Raw genomic sequence first — 18,753 nt, 5'->3', positions numbered from 1 at the left:
TGACCTGAGCCAAAGTTGGCCACTTAACCAGCTGAGCCACCCAGGTGCCCCCTTTTTTTTAAAGTTGGGGTCAGACAAACCTGTGAGGTAGTCAGAGTTTGTATTTGGCATTTCCTACTTTCTGGAGAGTTAGGCTCTCCAGCTTAGGTGGTTGGCAACTCTTCTTCCCCTTCCAACCCTCAACTCCTGCTTAGCCCAGGCAAACAGATCTAAGAAGATACTAGATGGGAAGTAGGTTTGCCCTGACTGTTGTGCAACTTGATTTCACCTCAGTCTATCTTGGATATTTCCCCAAATCATTACAAAGAAATCCGCCTCATTCTTTTCAACAGCTGTGTAGGGTTTTTTGTACTCATACTATCATTTATTTAATCAGAACCACAGGGATAAAGGATATACACTTTGCTTTATCATTTTTTGCTCTTATAAACAATGAACATCCTTATACAACAACATTGTGTGTTTATTTGGATATGGATATCCAAGTTAACTAGATAAATTAATTTTTACCAATCTTCTGATAGATGAAAGTGATACTTTGATTTGCACCTCTTTTGTTTTTTGTTCATTGCCTCTGTATTTTCCTGTGAATGTGACCTTTGCTCATTTTTTTGTTAGGTTGCCATTTCTGCATTGACTTTTCAGAGTTTCCTGTAAATTAAGGAAATTAACCTAATATGTGTTGCAAGTGTTTCTCCAAGTTCTTTGTCTTTTTATTTTACAGTATATTTTTGGTTGATAGAAATTTTTGTAATTTTTGGCTGTCACAAAAGTATTATTCCTTTATAGTTTCTCGGATTTATGTTCTGCATATATCCCACTTGTCTTCTTGTAGTTAAAAATTTGTGACTTTTAAAAGTTAAACTTTTTCTATATTTTTAAAGTCTTAATATATGGGTACACATTCATTGTAAGAAATGTTTAAAAATTGACAAAATGAAAGTCTGTCCTTAAAATTACATTCTTTTCCCTACAGCTAATCACTTTTTCAGTTGGATGTATATTTTTCCACTCTTTTATGTATGCATCATACTAAAATTAAAAAAAAAGTTATCTTAGCACTTATTAATAGTTGATTGTTGAAAGTGGTACCTTTATAAATTCCCCCTCAAAAATCATGTGTCAGTTTGTGGGCATTCTTTTTTTTTTTTTTAATGTTTGTTTATTTTTGAGAGAGAGTGTGCACGTGCGTGCAAGCAGGAGAGGGGCAAAGAGAGAGGGAGACAGAATTCGAAGCAAGCTCTAGGCTCTGAGCCGGCAGCACAGAGCCTGATGCAGGGCTTGAACCCAAGAACCGTGAGATCATGACCTGAGCCGAAGTTGGATGCTTAACCAACTGAGCCACCCAGGTGCCCCAATGTGGGCATTCTATTCTAATCCATTGCTCTAGTTGATTGTTTCTATGTGTGGCCTTATTTTAAAAAGTCAAATCACTAACGCGTCTAGAATTTGTTTTAGTCTAAGGAATGAGGGTAGGGAGCCAGCTGTGCCTTACATCACTTACGGAATAATTTGTCTTCCCTCCAGTAACTTAATATGCTGTCATCAAACCTAGATAATTCTAGAAAGGACACCATTATCTCTGACCTATTCAAAGAGCATTTTGACTAGGCTTCCTATATTGATTAGCTTCCCTCCTGTTTTCCGTAATGCAGCTGAGATGATCTTTTCGAAACATACCAGCATAAAACCTTTTATGGGCTTCACATTGCTATTTGGATGAAGACTTAATCTTGACCATGGCCTAAAGCACTGTGTGTGGCCCATCTCTTGACCTCTCTGGTCTCATTTCAGGCTACTCTTGCTCTCTGGATGCCAGCACATTGTGGCTTTCTTTGAGTTCTTCCACTATGTCATACTCTTACTCCAGGGTCTTTACCCAGCTTTTCCCTTTGTGTCTGGACCTCTGTCCTCACACCTTCTTTCTTGCCCTATCGTATTCCAGTGCATCCTTCCGTTTTAAACTCAAAGTTAACTTTTTTTTTAAAATTTATTTTGAGAGAGAGAGCGTGCACAGGAGGGGCAGAGAGAGGAGCGAGGGAGGGAGAATCCCAAACAGGCTCTGTATGTGGGGCTTGAACTCATAAACCCTGAGATCATGATCTGAGCCTAAACCAGGGGTCGGACGCTTAACCAACTGAGCCACCCAAGCGCCCCCTAAAGTTAACTTCTTGATAAATTCTTCCCTGATTAGATAAGTTTAGAACCTGTATGTGCTGTCTAGGCACCATTTAGGTGCCTTTTTTTTTTTTTTTTTTTTTGAATAACAACTTTATTGAGACGTAATTCACACACCATACAATGCAACAGTTAAAGTGTAAGTAAAATGCAGTGGCTTTTAGTATATTCATGAAGTTGTGTGACCATCACCATAATCAATTTTAGAACATTATCTTTACCCCGGAAGAAGGCCAGTACCATTTAGCAGTCAGTCCTCATTTCTCCTCAAGCCCTCACTCTAGTCCTGGACAACTAGAATGTTTTTTTCTTTTTTAAATTTTAGTAAAACAAATATAACAACTTTTGCCATTTTAACCATTCTTTCAAGTTTATAGTTCAGTTGCATTAATTACCCTCACAGTGTTGTACAGTTATCACCACTATGTATTTCCAAAACTTTTCTATCATCCCAAACAGAAACTCTGTACTTGTTAAGCAATGACTCTCCAATCCCTTCTTCCCCAGCCCTTTGAAATTACCATTTTACTTTCTGTATGAATTTTCTTATTCTAGATATTTCATGTAAGTAGAATCCTACAATATTTGTCCTTTTGTGTCTGACTTATTTCACTTAGCATAATGTTTCATGGTATATCAGAACTCCATTCTTTTTTATGGCTGAATATTATTTCATTGTGTGCATATACCACATTTTGTCCATTTATCAGTTGATGGACTTGTGGGTTGTTTCCACTTTTTGGCTATCATAAATAATGCTGTGATGCATACTTAGCATACAACTATCTGTTTGAGTCCATTTTCAAATCTTTAGGGTATATACCTAGAAGTGGAATTGGTGGGCCATTGATAATTCTATGTTTAACTTTTTGAGGAACCACCAAACTGTTTTCTAGAGAGGCTATACCATTTTATGTTCCCATGGGCAATACAAAAGGGTTCTTTCTAATTTCTTCACATGACTTTTTTTTTTGTTTATTATTTTTTGAGAAAGAGCACGTGGGCATTAGTAGGGGAGGGGCAGAGATAGAGGGAAAGAGAGGATTTCAAGCAGGCTCCGTGTTGTGAGCCCGGGGCCCCACGTGGGGCTCAAACTCAGGAACTGTGAGCCAAAATCAAGAGTCTGACACAACTGACTGAGCCACTGAGGCGCCCCTTATCTTTTTTTTTTTTTTTTTAAGATAGTCATCCTAATAGGTGTAAAGCGGTATCTCATGATTTTGATTTATATTTCCCTAATGATTAATGGCATTGAACATTTTTTCATATGCTTATGGGTCATTTATATATCTTTAGAGAAATGTCTATTCAAGTCTTTTGCCCATGTAAAAATTGTGGGTTTTTTTCTTGTGTTAGAGGGATTCTTTGTATATTCTGGATATTAAACTCTTATCAGATATGTGATAGGCAAATAGTTTCTCTCATTTTGTGGTTTGTGTTTTCAGTCTTTTGGTCCATTTATCTTTTTTTTTTTTAAAGTTTATTTATTTTGAGAGAGACAGAGCATGAGTGCGAGTGGGAGAGGGGCAGAGAGAGAGGGAAGATCCCAAGCAGGCTCTGCACCATCAGTACAGAGTCCAACGTGGGGCTTGAACTCATGAAACCATGAGATCATGACCTGAACTGAAATCAAGAGTTAGACACTTAACCAATTGAGCCATCTCAGTACCCCTTGGTCCATTTATCTTTTATAGCATTTACAAGTTTGTATTTATAATTTTAAAAATATTTAGGTAATTATCTGTCTTGATATTAGAATGTGAACACTGTTAGGGAAGAACTGTATCAGATTTTGCTCATTTTTATATTTCTTTTTTTTTTTTTTTTTTAAGTTTATTTATTTTGAGAGAGAGGGGGAGTGGCAGAGTGAGAATCCCAAGCAGGCTCCACACTGTCAACGCACAGAGCTTGACACGGGGCTTGAACTCATGAACCATGAAATTATGACCTGAGCCAAAATCAAGAGTCTGATGCTCAACCAAGTGAACCACCCAGCCACCCCCCTCATTTTTATATTTCTAATGCCTAATACAGGTACTAAATGTTTTTTGATTGAATGAAGTTCCCTTTAGTTAATTTATGAATTGTTCCATTGATCTTAAATCTTAAATATTAGTTGGCCATGGAGCACCTGGGTGGCTCATTCAGTTAAGTGTCTGACTTCGGCTCAGGTCATGATCTCATGGTTCGTGAGTTTGAGCCCCATGTCAGGCTCTATGTTGACAGCTCAGAGCCTGGAGCCTGCTTCAGATCCTCTGTCTCCCTCTCTCTCTCTCCCTCCCTCTCTCTCTCTCAAAAATATACATTAAAAAAAATTCTTTTAAATATTAGTTAGCCATCTTGGCCTCTCACTTGTTACTGTTATTTTTCAAATCTTCCTAGTTATTTCCTTGCTTTTGTCCAGTTACTTCATGCACCCTTCTCCCCCCCGCCCCCCCCCCCCCCCGCCACATTGGTATCATTTTAGATAACATTTTTTTTTCCTTCAGAAAGCTTTCTTGGTAGGATAGAGGCTGCAAAATTCTCTTTGTTAGTTTGGGCTGTTACAGCAAAATACCAGAGAATGAGTGTCTTAGACAACAAACATTTATTTGTCATAGTTCTGGAGTCTGGTAGGTGCATGATTAAGGTGCAGGCAGATTCAGAGTTTGGTGAGGGCCCTCTTCCTTTTTTTTTTTTTTTTTTGGACTCATCTTAAAAAATTTATTTTTATTTTATTTTTTTTACTTTATTTTTTTTTATTTGTGAGAGAGAGAGAGCTAGAGAGTGAGCAGGGGGAGATGGGTAGAGGGGGGGAGAGAGAGAGAGTCCCAAGCAGGCTCCATACTCAGCGAGGAGCCTGATGTGGGGCTTGATTCCATGACCCTGGGATCATGACCTGAGCCAAAATCAAGAGTCTGATGCTCAACCTGCTTAACCACCCAGGCACCCCCTCTTCCTGGTTTATGTGTTCTTCACATGATATACGGAGAGAGATCATTCTCATGTCTCTTCTTTAGAGACACCAAATCCATTGATAAAGATCCACTCTCATGACCTAATTACTCCCAAAGGTCCTGTCTCCAAATACCATCAAATTGGCTATTAAGGCCTCAACATATTGTTAAATAACAAAAAACTCAATTGAGTAAATTTAAAGATAAAATTAGCTTTATCCAACAATTCATGAATTGGGCAGCATCCTGTTTAGCAAATAGAAAGGAGCTCTGCTGAGCTTTAGAAAAAGAAAGGTTCTTAAAGATAGAAAGGGGGTAGAAAAGGAAATTATTAGCAAAGAATGCATTGTTTTAGGCAAGGTCAACCTCCTAAGGGGAATGGAAGGGTCTATCAGGAAGATTATCTTACTAGTGCTGACTAGGAAATTCCTTGTTGACTGGTTAAAAGTTGCATTCCTGGGGGGGTCAAAACTTCAGTCAGGTTGTATATTAAGTCTTGGTTTCCTGATACGGAATTTAGCACAAGGGACTCCATTTTGACTTGCTGTCTCCTTTTTAACAATTCACCCCTTTTGATGAGACTCTCAGCTTAACTGAGAGATGTGATCACAATTTAAGACATTAGTTCCACTCTCAGCTCTGAAGTTCTCACCGATTTTGTACGTTTTTTATTTGGGGTATTCATAGGTTGTTACCTTTTTTCTTTTCTGCTTAGTCTCCGTAATAGGCCGCAACTTCAGGTTCACAGTTATTTTTAATCTCTACACCCAATGTGACACTTGAACTCATAATCTCGAGAGCAAGAGTCATCCTATCAACTGAGCCAGATAGGCACCCCCCAGGTTAACAGTTTTTAAGTCAGTCATTCTCTTTGTTCCTTTTCTGATATTCTCATCTTAGTGAGATTATTTGCATGGTAGCTAGTAGCTAGGAACATGCATGTATTTTGAGAGAATACAATGTGGCAGGAGATTATTATGATTATTAGAAGATAATTTCCCAAAGTTTGGAGTGCACTTCAGAGCTATGATCCCCAAGACCAAAACCAATGAAAATCAAGTAAGTCAAGTCAAAGAAAGACCCTGGTTACCTTTTTAAAATTTTTTTAAAATAATTTTTTAAATGTTTTATTTATTTTTGAGAGAGAGAGAGAGAGAGAACAAGCAGGGGAGGGGCAGAGAGCGGGGGACAGAGGATCTGAAGCAGGCTCTGCACTGACAGCAGAGAGCCAATGTGGGGCTCGAACTCACTATGACCTGAGCTGAAATCAAGAGTTGGACACTCAACCAATTGAGCTACCCAGGCACTCCAAGGAGCTTATCTTTTTAAGCCAAGTGGTTTGCTCAGTGATCTTATGTAACTGAGTTTCCACTTTCTCAGAAATGTTAATCCAGGTATAGCAGGTAGTAGTGGCCATAGCACGGATACCTCCTTGCTCAGCTAAAAGATGAACAAGGGCTATTCTGTTATCAAAAACAACTGTGGCCAGGCAGTCTAAGGGTTTTTGTTGGATAGCTATTGTAGATTTTACAATACTTTCAAGAGTTAAGGAAAAGTTTCTAATCATAGCCTCATTTACATTTACTCCTAACCATGGAAGTAGGGCCCTGCCAAAGATAGTGAATCTTGAATCCTGAAAGCCTCCTGGTAGGTCTTTTCTAACTTGACAATGTAAGCTCAGAAGAGTTGACCAAAAGGAGCACACTTTGGTAACCAAAGAGGCCTTGCCTGAATCTGCACCAACTGTCTAAGCATTTATAGGCCCAAGGAGAATGATAACCACTGCAGACAAAGACAAACCCTGTGAGGGCACAAACCATTCCTGTTCAGGCAGTATTATTAATAGATTCATTCACAAGAATTGTGTTTGCTCGTCCTAGTCAGGGGTCAGTTAGGTTTTCTCCTAGCCTGAAATAAAAAGTTCTAAATTCCACTGGCCTTAGCAGTGGCCTGGGAGGTGGTAGTATTATCTTTCCAGGCCAGTGCCAGAGTAAAGAAAAGAAAGTGAAGAAGAAAGGGTTTCATGTTTAAAGTATTTAGTATTCATCATTCATTCATTTAGTCTTGATCCAGTGTCTTGGGAGGAAGCATCTTGCTGTTAGCTAATCTTCCTAGTCAATTTGATGTAGAGGTCCCCAGTGTTTGTGCAGGACCAGATGTCAGGTGCAGTTTGTCAGCTTTGAAATGTGTATCTAAGGTTCAAGCCCCTATCATCTGTGTAGTGAGGAGGACCTTTCAAGGAGATTTAAGGACAGTCTTTATTCTTTAATGATTCCAAATCAGAAGAGTGGGAGAAAACTGGGAACATTAGCTTGATGTGTCATAGCCAAATATTTGAGGGAACCTGGAATTCAGGATCCAGTCCACTTTTATCCGAAAACACACATCCGACTTTCCTTGAATATGGAGAGGTTTCCCTTATTATTTCTTACAGCTTAATTACACATATTAAAGTTTTTAACCTTTAGAAATCTTAGTTTCTAGTGAAAATAAAAAAGTAAACAGTTGTGAACTGTCATTTGCATTAACATCCTGTGGCTTGGCAGAGTTTAAATACTTTTTAGGGGTGTCTGAGTGGCTTAGTCGGTTAAGTGTCTGACTGTTCATTTTGGCTCAGGTGATGATCTCATGGTTGTGAGATCAAACCCAGCACTGGGCTCTGCACTGGGTGCAGAGCCTGCTTGAAATTCTGTTGCTCCTTCGCCCCTTGCCCTTCCCTCACTTGGGCACACACACGTGTGTGTGTGTGCACGTTCCCTCTCTATAAAAAAATTTTTTTTAAATAAGTACTTTTATAATTTCTAGAAACATGCTTTCCCCAAATATCTTTAGTTCCTCTGTAAAATGAAACCAAAAAATCAATAAACCTATGTTCAGTAATTAGTGTTTCAGTATTTTATCTTATTTGGAAATGATCTGGATATTTAATGAATTTAACTTAAATTATCATCTAACTTAATAAAACTTTAAGGTTTCGGGTTACCAAAAGATTTGGGAGAAACTAAAATTTACCTAAAACTTTTTATTCTATTTAACATCTATTTGATTGTTTTTAACAATTATGTTTAGATTACCCACAAAAGCCATTAGACCTTAGACAAGACCAGCCATTTCCCCAAGATGTTTTTTTAGCTGACAAATTTTGTGAGAGATAAAATGAACTTATTTGACTAGTAAACTCAGGCAGAGTAAAAGTTTGTATTTAGTCTGATAACTCTAAGGACATGCCTGCTTTAAATTAAACCAACACACTTTAACTGGCTTTTATACTGAAAATTGAACTAGATCATGTGAACTTGAAAAACACTTGGGTTCACTTCTATTATATTTCTGAGATTTACAAGTACTTCATAAGCACTTTTTAAAATTTTTTTTGTTTATTTTATTTATTTATTTTGAGAGAGACAGAGACAGCACGAGTGGGGGAAGGGCAGCTAGAGAGGGAGAGAGAGAATCCCAAGCAGGCTCTGTACTGCCAGCACTGAGCCCAATGTGGGGCTTGAACCCACAAAGCTGTGAGATCGTGACCTGAGCTGAAACCGAGTCAGACACTTAACTGACTGAGCCACCCAGGCGCCCCCATAAGCACTTATTTTTAAGCCAGTTAAACAGAGCTGTTTTTTGTTTTTGTTTTTTTTAATTTTTTAATGTTTTTATTTATTTTTGAGAGAGAGAGCGCTAACAGGCGAGGGGCAGAGAGGGAGAGAATCCCAAGCATGTTCTGCATTGCCAGCACAGAGCCTGATGCTGGGCTCAAACCCACCAACCATGGGATCATGCCCTGAGCTGAAATTGAGTCCAACGCTTAACCAACTGAGTCACCCAGGCACCCCTGTGTTTTGTTTTTGTTTTTGTTTTTTAAAGTAAGCTCTACATTGGGGGCTTTGTGCTAACAGTGCAGAACCTGCTTGGGAGTCTCTCTTTCCCTCTCCCTCTCCCCCTTCCCTACTTGCCCACATGGTCTCTCTCTCAAAGTAAAATAAAAATAAAAACTGTCTTTAAACAGACAGTTCTTATTTAAAAATGTATGTACATTTACATCTTTGAAAAAGAATTTTTAATGTTTGTTTTTGAGAGAGAGCATGAGTGGGGGAAGGGCAGAGAGAGAGGGAGACATAAAATCCAAGACAGGCTCCAGGTTCCAAGCTATCAGCACAGAGCCTGACACGGGACTTGAACCCACAAACCTTGAGATTATGACCTGACCGGAAGTCGGATGCTTAACCTACTGAGCCACCCAGGCGCCCCTATATTTACACCTTAAAGGCATGGGGGAAGAATTCAGGTTCCCCTGAGGACTTTGGTAAATAAGAGATAAATAAATATATAGGAGCTAAACAAGGAGGTTTTAGAATTAGTAAAAGGAATAGGTGAACATTGAATTGCCTCTAGAGCTGCATTTCTAATTTTGCTAAGATTTGTAAGATGTAGACAATTGCTTTCAATTCCTCAAAGAATGAGGTTGCAATTCGAGTGACATCATATGTTGATCCACCCATCTAATTACACTTTTTTTTTTTTTTTTTTTTTTTTTTTTTTTTTTTTTTTTAGTAAAGACTTTTGTAAAGACTTTTACAAAGACTTTAAAAGATTTTTCCTTTCCTTCTGGGTACCTAATTTCATTTTAGCTTAGGGGAGGAGGCCTAAAAAAACATTCTTAACAGGCTCTGTATGTCAGCTTTCAATCTAGCCTATTTCCAGTCACAGAGCTACTTAAAAATTCTTTTAGGTGTCTTGTCAGTTTTCATCTGGGACAAACAGCAAACATTTCTTGCCATATTGAGTAACTCCCCCTTGGATATATGGGAGGGATTCCCAACGAAAGTGCAAAAGGTAACTTATTTTCCTTTTTTTACTGGGTACTACAGACAGATCTCAGAGTGCTAACTCTAATGAGAATGTTCATCCTTAGCCAGCTTCTTCCAGTTTTTCCAGGATCCCATCTGTAGCTCCGTTTTTTACCAGAATTTGGCAAGATTTTTTATTTTTAATGTTAGTTTTTCTTTGGCTATTTAAGAGAATAATGTAGCATTTTGCCAGAAAATCTCTTAGAGTCCCATTTGAGAGGAGCCCTCCTTTGAGGTCAGGTATGGGAATGACTGAAAGGTCATTAACTTGGCAGACTTTTGTTTATGGTCCATAAAGGCAACTCAGAGGAGTACTAGAATGAATATTCAAATAAAGGAGGATAGAGGAAAACAGTAAGAGTTATATCAGTTTTTTTGCTTTTAAGTACTTTTTACATCTTTAATTTTTCACTAGGCTTTTATAACAAATCTTTTAATGAAGCTATTTTGGAATTTTGAAGCCTTTTGGAGTCTCCTGCATACCAATTAAAGTAGTATCCCATTCTGTTTGATTTGGAAGCCCTTGCTTTTAAGGGCACTTGTTAAATGCTCTTATCTAATTGGAACATTTCTCATAATGGCCATTGTAATTCTAGGTTGTAATTCCTCTGACGACTGGTAGCAGTTTGGTAGGACCCTAGCCACAATTAGAATTTAACTCGCCTTTTCTGTGCAGCCATATCTAGTCACAAATGGGGTGTAACCCACATTTATGTCTGGCCATATTTTGGGGCTGCCAATCTGATGGTTACCAAGCCAAGTTCTCAGGACACAAAAAATCTTCGCAAAATTTTGCCACTTCTATTAATATTTGTGTCTTCTGGACCATAGTTCTTAGGCATAAAATAAGCACAGGTGCCGGAAGGAAATATGCTTGACTGTTTAGAGTTTAAGGATCCCATAAGCCAAGTTTAGGTTTCTCAGAGCTGAGCTAATACCTAAAAGGGATGTGCCTCTGGGTTGGTAATTGTACGGTATACATCGTTGCACAGAAGTTTTCTTGAGTTTGGCAGGTGACCTAGAGTCAGCCTAACCTGTTCTGTGACCAGCTTGATGTCAGAGTCTTTGAGTTAGGTAATGAATATACTAACAGCTCTGAAGTATTGTGCCAGTGCCCACCACCAATTTTTGTGGCTTTTTTTTTTTTTTATGTGATTCCTGTTAGTTATAGCCCTTATCTATACAAAATAAGACAAACATGTGCACCCTAACATAGCAGCGGCAACCATAACATGTTACCATAGACTGGCCAAGAGAAGGCTTTACCTACCATCACTGATTCCTAGCATGGGTTAAACCAGCAGACTCCAGTAAAATGGGGACTGTGGATTGGAACTGGGGAAAAGACTAAACCACCAAATCGCAGTAAGTGGAGACTATAGACTAGAACTGGAAGGGTATTCCAAACATTGTGGACTGAGCCAAGAGGTAGGGACTCAGGTTTCAGATGGAACTGTGTGCCAGCTCAAGCTGACCCATTGAGCCCTGGACTGGAAAGCCAGTTAGCTTAAGAGCTCAGCAAAGAGTACGGAGCTCAGAACTGACAAGAACTCCGTGATGGCCCTCAGAAATGGCTAGAAAGAAAGTAAACTTGAATATTTCATGGGGTACCACACCTATGTTTCTTGTTGTCCCCAAAGATGTCAGAAGTCTCCTTTAGTCCTGCTGCCTTCACCAAATTCTTTAAGTAACAAAAATTAAACTGAGTAAATGTAAAGATTTGGCTTTACTCAACAATTCATGAGTTGAGCAGTGTCCCATGTAACAAATAGCAAGGAGCTCCACCAAGCTGTATAAAAGGAAAGGTTTTTAAAGGCAGAAAGGGGGTGGAGAAGGGAAATTATTAGCAAAGAATGCATTGTTTTAGGCAAGGTCACCTTCCTACAGGGAATGGAAGGGGTTTGTGGATGGATTATCTCACTAGTGCTGACTAGTGAGATAATTCCATGTTGACTGGCTAAAGGTTACCATTCTTGACGGGGTAGGGGGAGGTTGAAACTGTGATTAGATAGGTTATTAGGACTTGGCTTGCTGACATGGAGTTTAGCACAAGTGACTCCATTTTGTTGCCTGGTATCTCCTTTTTATTTTTTTTAATTTTTATTTATTTTTATATAATTTATTGTCAGGTTAGCTAATATAATGTCAGGTTAGCCTGACAATGACAATATAATATAATGTCAGGTTAGCCAGTGTGCTCTTGGCTTCAGGAGTAGATTCCTATGATTCATCACTCACATACAACACCAAGTGCTCATCCCAGCAAGTGCCCTCAATGCCTATCGCTCATTTACCCCATCAACCCTCACTCAGTTTGTTCTCTGTATTTAAGAGTCTCTTGTGGTTTGCCTTCCTCTCTGTTTGTAACTTTTTTTTCCTTCCCTTCCCCGCCATGGTCTTCTGTTAAGTTTCTCAAATCCCAATTATGAGTGAAAACATATGATATCTTCTCTGACTGATTTATTTCACTTCTGCTGTCTCCTTTTTAACAATATGAATTTTAGCAGGGGCACAAACATTTATTCTATAGCAGTACTATAGCTAACAAAGAATTAAATTATTAAGCAGAGTAGGACTCTGGCATCATCTGTTTCACAGGAGGGCCCAGTATAGAACATCAGAAGACATTCACATTTGTAGGAAATTAGTCTGATGGCAGAACAGGTAGGCAACCATTTGTGTGGATTCATAAATTACATAGTTTATAATAAATATGAACTATCCTTAGTTTAAGAGAACTATTAGTTAAGAGACCTGTTATATTAAGAATTTTTCATAGCTTAAGGGAAAGAATAACTGAACAGTAGTCTTACAACATTTTTTCCTTCCTCCTAGATTTAAACAGTCAAGTTAAACTGGGAAATCATGGCAGAAGGTGGATTCGATCCCTGTGAATGTGTTTGCTCTCATGAACATGCGATGAGAAGGCTGATCAATCTGGTGAGATGAATGGGATGGTCCTATTCAGAATTGAACTATATCCCTTCTGTCCTGTTTTTTGGGGGGTGGAGGGTCGGGGGGGAATGTTGGTTATTGGAGAATTTTCATCTGATGGTCACTAAAATTATTTCATAATTGAAATTCCACAATGGTTTAAGTCATAGTGGTTAAAGTGCTTGCCAGCAATTCTTCTATTAGAGATCAAAACAAAACAAAACAAAAAAACAAAAAACAGATTGCTACCTTTTATTTATGGTAGATTTCTTTTGGTGAAATCACCATCACGGGAAGGTGACACATTTGTGTGTAGCCTTTTCTGTTCTATATTAACAAATATATAGTCTTCAGCTATATGGAGCTTGTTTACCTGATAAACTGCTATGAAGTCATAGTTCCTATTGTGACATGGTTCAAATCCTACTCCAATAAATGGCATGAGAATAAAAATTTCTATGTAAAGCATTTCCAAGTCCAAATCAATTATTTGACAGAGGCGGGTTTCTGAACAACATGCTTTAGATAGTCTCATTGAATTGATTGTTGTGAGATTTGAATTTGTAAAGTTTTTAAGACTCTCCTAGTCTCTATAATCTTAAATACAGGAGTCTTTATGTATTAAATACAGGACTTTATACTTTTTTTATGTACGAAAGAAGAAATTTGACTATTAACAATAAAGTATATTGTATTATTATTATGTTAGACATAACATTTTGTTGTTCTAGAAAGCTCTTGTAAAGAGGTATATTATCATAGACCAGGTAATAAAGGCAGGAACAAACATTTGCTCAAATATTTGAGTTGTTGGTGGTTAATAAGCAGGTTTTCCGCGGACTCAGTGTCTGTATGTAGTGATCAGAAGTGTGTTTCTTGTGAATGATACTCCTTTTAGAGTCAACATATGCTAGGACTTATGATCCTAAAAAATTTCTTACAGGGAAATCAATAAAATAAGAACTTATAAAATTAATAAGACTTGTGGTTATAGAAATAAAATAAGAATGTTATATCTCTGACAACTTGATGTAAAAATAGATGAGTCTAAGGAGAGAATATTTAAAATATTTTCTCTGATTTATGATGTTAAATAGCTGATAGCTTTTATGTCTAAATTTCAGGGTAAGGCAAAAATTTTCTTTTCAAATGTGATGCTAGGCACAAAAAATAGACTTGTAATTTAACTGGTAAATTTTCCCAGGAGATCAGTTTTTCTTTTCTTTTTTTTTTTTTTTTTAACATTTATTTTTGAGACGGAGAGAGACAGAGCATGAACAGGGGAGGGTCAGAGAGAGGGAGACACAGAATCTGAAACAGGCTCCAGGCTCTGAGCTGTCAGCACAGAGCCTGTCGCAGGGCTCGAACTCGCGGACCGCGAGATCATGACCTGAGCCGAAGTCGGCCGCTTAACCAACTGAGCCACCCAGGCGCCCCAGGAGATCAGTTTTTAATAAGAGTTACTACCTCTTTTTTTTCTTAGTGTCATCTTTTTATTTTTAACATCGTATCTATTATGCTTTTTTCTCTTAGGTCTGCTGCTTTTTTTTTAGAGATGACTAAAACTAAGCCCTACTCTTTATGATCCCCTGTACATTTTTTTTCTCTTCAGTAGGTTGTCAGGAAAACTCATGTTTAGCTTTGTTTTGTTTTGTTTTTAATGGGCACATTCATACCTGATGGGACATTATTGATAGCAATCCTAGTGTGAAGTACTTCATGTGAAAATAGGTTTTAGATTTTACAAACCTTTAAAAGTGTACAGTGTACATTTTTTAGTCTATGCTGGATATTTTCACATGATGTAAATTACTGATGGGTGATGCTGGATGGGTGATCTGCTAGTGTATAAATTCCTGATAGCAGTATTGAAGATTCCAGAAGGGAGGAGAAACTCACTTGATTTCAATGAGGAAACTTGCTAATTAGGCTTGATAGACATTTGTTCAATTTGAATTGTGCTTTATAGTTTTTATTTCTTCTTTTATTTAAACTCCAAGCAGCATTTTGGGGCCATACCTACCTTATCGATATTAAGTACTTTCTAAACTGAAAGAGTATCTTTTGAAACAACGTCTCTAACGTCAGAAATTCAGAAATAATGTCTCTAACTTCAGAAGTTCAGCAATGAAGTCTCTAACTTCTCTAAATTCAGAAATGTGTAATACTGTTTACTATAGCATTATTTCTAGTAGTGAAAGTTATAAACCACCTAAATGTCTGCCAGTAGTGGTTATATCATGGTTTGATCATATGCTGGAATCTTATACAGAGGTTTAAAAGAATGTCTTTGAAGATTACATCATAACAGAAGGGAAATTCACATGTGATATGAATAAAGGCAACATCTAGAAATGGCATTTAGCATCATCTTGCTTTTCTGTACCCACACACACTGTATATATACATGTGCATAGGAAAAAAAGCCTTGAAGAAAATTTGTCAGTGTTAACAGTGTTTATCTCTGGATTGTAGAATATAAGGTGAGAGGGTTTTTTTTTTATAGTTTTCTGTATCTTCTATGATATACTCAGGAAAAGGGTTATTTAACAAAAAGAATCTTTTTTTTTTCATTTAAACATTGTCAGCACTCTTTCATACTGTACTAGGCTTTTATACCTCTCATGCTTTCGTTATCTTCTACTCTTACACTTCAGAGGACCTGTTTTTAGTACCTTTATCTTAACTACTCTGTGGAAGTCTAACCCCCCAGTCTATATTTAAAAGCAGTTTATCTGATGGTATAATTTTTCTGTATTAGTTGTAACTACCAGAATTTAGATGTCTGCCTGTTCAGAAAACTCATGGGTATATATTGGTGATGACAGAGCAGAGGTTACCCTCATCTTTCTAAAAGTAGAGATTGAACTCATCTTTGCAATAGAGTAGCATCTCATTAATTTTAGGTTCTAATTTGGAATTTTTGTTACTTTTTACTTCGTATAACCAAATTGGATTTTCTGGTAGGTTAGAGTATTATCAAATTCTGAGAATTTAAGGTGCTAATAGCAAGTAAAAACCTGGGAACACTTAGAGATTTTAATGATTATTTATGGTTAGATTATTAATTGTGTACTGGACTGCAGTTTAGTTTTGCCTATTCTGTGGAAATAGGTGGGCTTTGCCAAGGGATATTTTCAGCTTAGGAGCAGTTAAGATTTACCATTGTTTCCTTTCCATTTTAATAAAGTGCTGTTCATTCACAATTTAAAACTAAATTCTTTTCCTAATTTAGTAATGATATCAGTTAAGGTTCTTTATTATAGGTTATAGAAGTTCTGACTGAGTTAAGCAGAAAAAGACCTATTAAAAGGATAGTACGTGGCTCACACTGGAGAACCTAGCATGGAAAATGAATACGATCAAAGGGAGGGTAAGTGCCAAAACAAGAGGGAGCCAAAGTCGTGCTGCAGAGCTAGGGCAGCCAAGGAGCTGCTTGCTCCTGAATTCTAGACTTTCGTATGTCCAAGTGTTGATGCAGCATCTCCATTTAGATAACTAGTAGACATCTTACACGTGATATGTGCATTACCAGACTTCTTTTCTTGCCCCCAGGCTTCAACTTCCTTGTCTCTTCTATTCACTCCATTATTCTGGTTGCTCAGGCAATACCTTTTGTGTCAATTTTTACTCTTTCAGCCTCATAGCTAATGCAGAAACAAATCCTTTTGACTCAACCTTAAAAATATATCTAGAATCCAGACATTTCTCACACTTTCCGTGCAGCATCCTGTTCTAGTCTACATCAGCTTTTGCCTGGATTATTAAATTAGCCTCTTTATGAGTCTCCTTGCTTCCACCCCCTTGCCATGCCCCACTTTCTGCAAGTTTAGTTTCACTACAGCAGCTGAAGTGATCTATTTTCGATAAAACAGATAATGTTCTCCTTCCCTCAAACTCCTGCATGACACTTAAAGTGAAAAAAAATTTACATAGCCCTACATGATCTGTCCCTTCTCCACCCCACTCTTCCCTTTTGCTCATTTTGTCTAACAGTTCTGGCCTCTTACAGGTCACACACAAATGATCAATACTGTAAAGACTTTAGACTTTTCAATAGCGAAACTGGAAGGCATTGGCACAAAGACTTTAAGTTCTGAAAGGAAATTATTACAAATCCAGCATTCTGTATTCAACCAAAGTGTCAATCAAATAGGAGAGAATCTTCAAAAATCCTCTCATGTACCATTACTTAGGTGCTAAAGGATGAACTATTTTTCACCAAAATGAAGACATAAACCAAGGAGGGAGACTAAGATTTGAGTGTAGAAAGTGAGAGGTCTAGCACATGCAAGAAGCAAAAGTAACTTCCAGGATAATGGTGAATGGAAATCCCAAGGTGATAGCTGTGCGTCAGGTTTGTGGATACAAGACAGCTGGTTTCATTGAGAGGGTGTCACACAGCTCTAGCAGAGACTTTTTCAGGAGGATGAATTGATAGAACACCTAGTGAGTCGAGACATTTTGTGATCTAAAAAGCTGAAAACAAGTTGTCAAAAGTCCTCGAAAACCAAGTAAATGGGGGGAAAAAAGAACATTTAACTTTAAGGAAATACAGAAAATAGTACAGAAAAGAAAAAGTAAGTATAATTTACTACATGGTTCAAATGTGAAGAGCATTTACATAGTCATAATGTTAAAACTATTGAGCTAAACCAATTTATGATTTAATTACTAGCAGATGGAAAGAGTGTACATGTGTGTTGGGTTCAGAAAAGAGAGAACTAGGTCTTCTTATTCTATACTGGTGAATCAATGGGTATTGCTTAAAACTGAAAAATCAAGAAGTAGCAATAATGCATATTTATAAAGACATGGAGGTAAATACTAAAATAATCAGCTAAAAGGTGAAAGTCATTCCTCTATGGGAGGAGAAATAGGTATGCAGAAATGAGGAACTGCTTTTTTTTGGAACAGACTTGAAAAAGTGTTTATTTAACTCTGAATTGTATACATGAATAACTAATAAAAATTAAAACAACAAAAAGCAAAAACTTTCCAGTTAGGAGTAAAAAGACAAGGTGTGAGTCTATTGGGTAGCTGGATATGTTGTGTATCTTTTTCCTCCATGGAATGTAAGGTGACTGGTTGAGGCCTTTGCTACCGGCTAAAACCAGGTTACTGCTTTCTAAGAAAAGTAGAAAATATTCATGGGGAGGGCTTCTAGTTGGATGTTAAGGATCAAGAGAGAAGCCAGAGTAACCCCAGACCTTTAGTGGATATAAAAGAGGAAGGAAAAGAAAGAATACCTGGTTCAGAAATGAAATGTGCTATATATAAAGCCTTAGAATGAAGCTTTCCCTCTTTGAGCATTAAGAGGTTCTCTAGCCTGCCTGCATGCTTCCTTGATAAGGAAAGCTGTTTGTATACGCTGTCACCATCCTGATCCTTTAATAACTATAAAGAGGAAAACAAGAAAGCAGTTGAAGAAAATAAGAGGACCACAGTGTGGTTGGGCATAGCTAGCTACATTCAAAGACAAGATGAAATAATTAGATGTGTCTAATATGAAAAATCATTGTGCAAGTTATGGCTATAAGTGCAGCTTCATATAAGTATGTTGTCCTGGTCTTAAATATCACCAGCAACATGATTTTCTGAAATGGTGAACAATTCTTTGTAAAGTTGTAAACAAAACTAAGTATAATATTCCTTTGATTTAAATGCTCAATTCCAGTTAAATTCCTTGGTAATTTAGTGTCAGCTAACCAAAAAATATCTTGCTGTTATTTTTTTAATGGACTTAGATTAAAGGCTCAGATTTTTCACTTATGTGAATAGGTGGCAGGACATTTGAAAGTCATGTGGGATGTAAGCCAGTCACAACAATCGAAGATCTGCCTCTCAGATATCCACGA

The 18,753-nt window shown here is 37.5% G+C and overlaps 1 protein-coding gene across 3 annotated transcripts in view; it reads left to right on the top strand.

Moving 5' to 3' along the window:
- The window catches only part of SMIM14 (small integral membrane protein 14), a 79,460-nt gene that overhangs the window by 22,283 nt on the left and 38,424 nt on the right, over window positions 1–18,753 (top strand). For all 3 annotated transcript variants that reach the window (XM_078446194.2, XM_060655218.3, XM_060655219.3), the window contains exon 2: window positions 12,797–12,901. In XM_078446194.2, the coding sequence (XP_078302320.1) occupies window positions 12,827–12,901 (75 nt within the window). In that variant the 5' untranslated portion in view covers window positions 12,797–12,826. The remainder of the gene's footprint in view (window positions 1–12,796; window positions 12,902–18,753) is intronic.

The sequence above is a fragment of the Panthera onca genome, chromosome B1, assembly GCF_046562875.1.
Source record: "Panthera onca isolate mPanOnc1 chromosome B1, mPanOnc1 haplotype 2, whole genome shotgun sequence".
NCBI classification, from domain to species: Eukaryota; Metazoa; Chordata; class Mammalia; order Carnivora; family Felidae; genus Panthera; species Panthera onca.
Note: the sequence above shows the minus strand (reverse complement) of the source record. Positions and strands in the feature narration are given on the sequence as shown.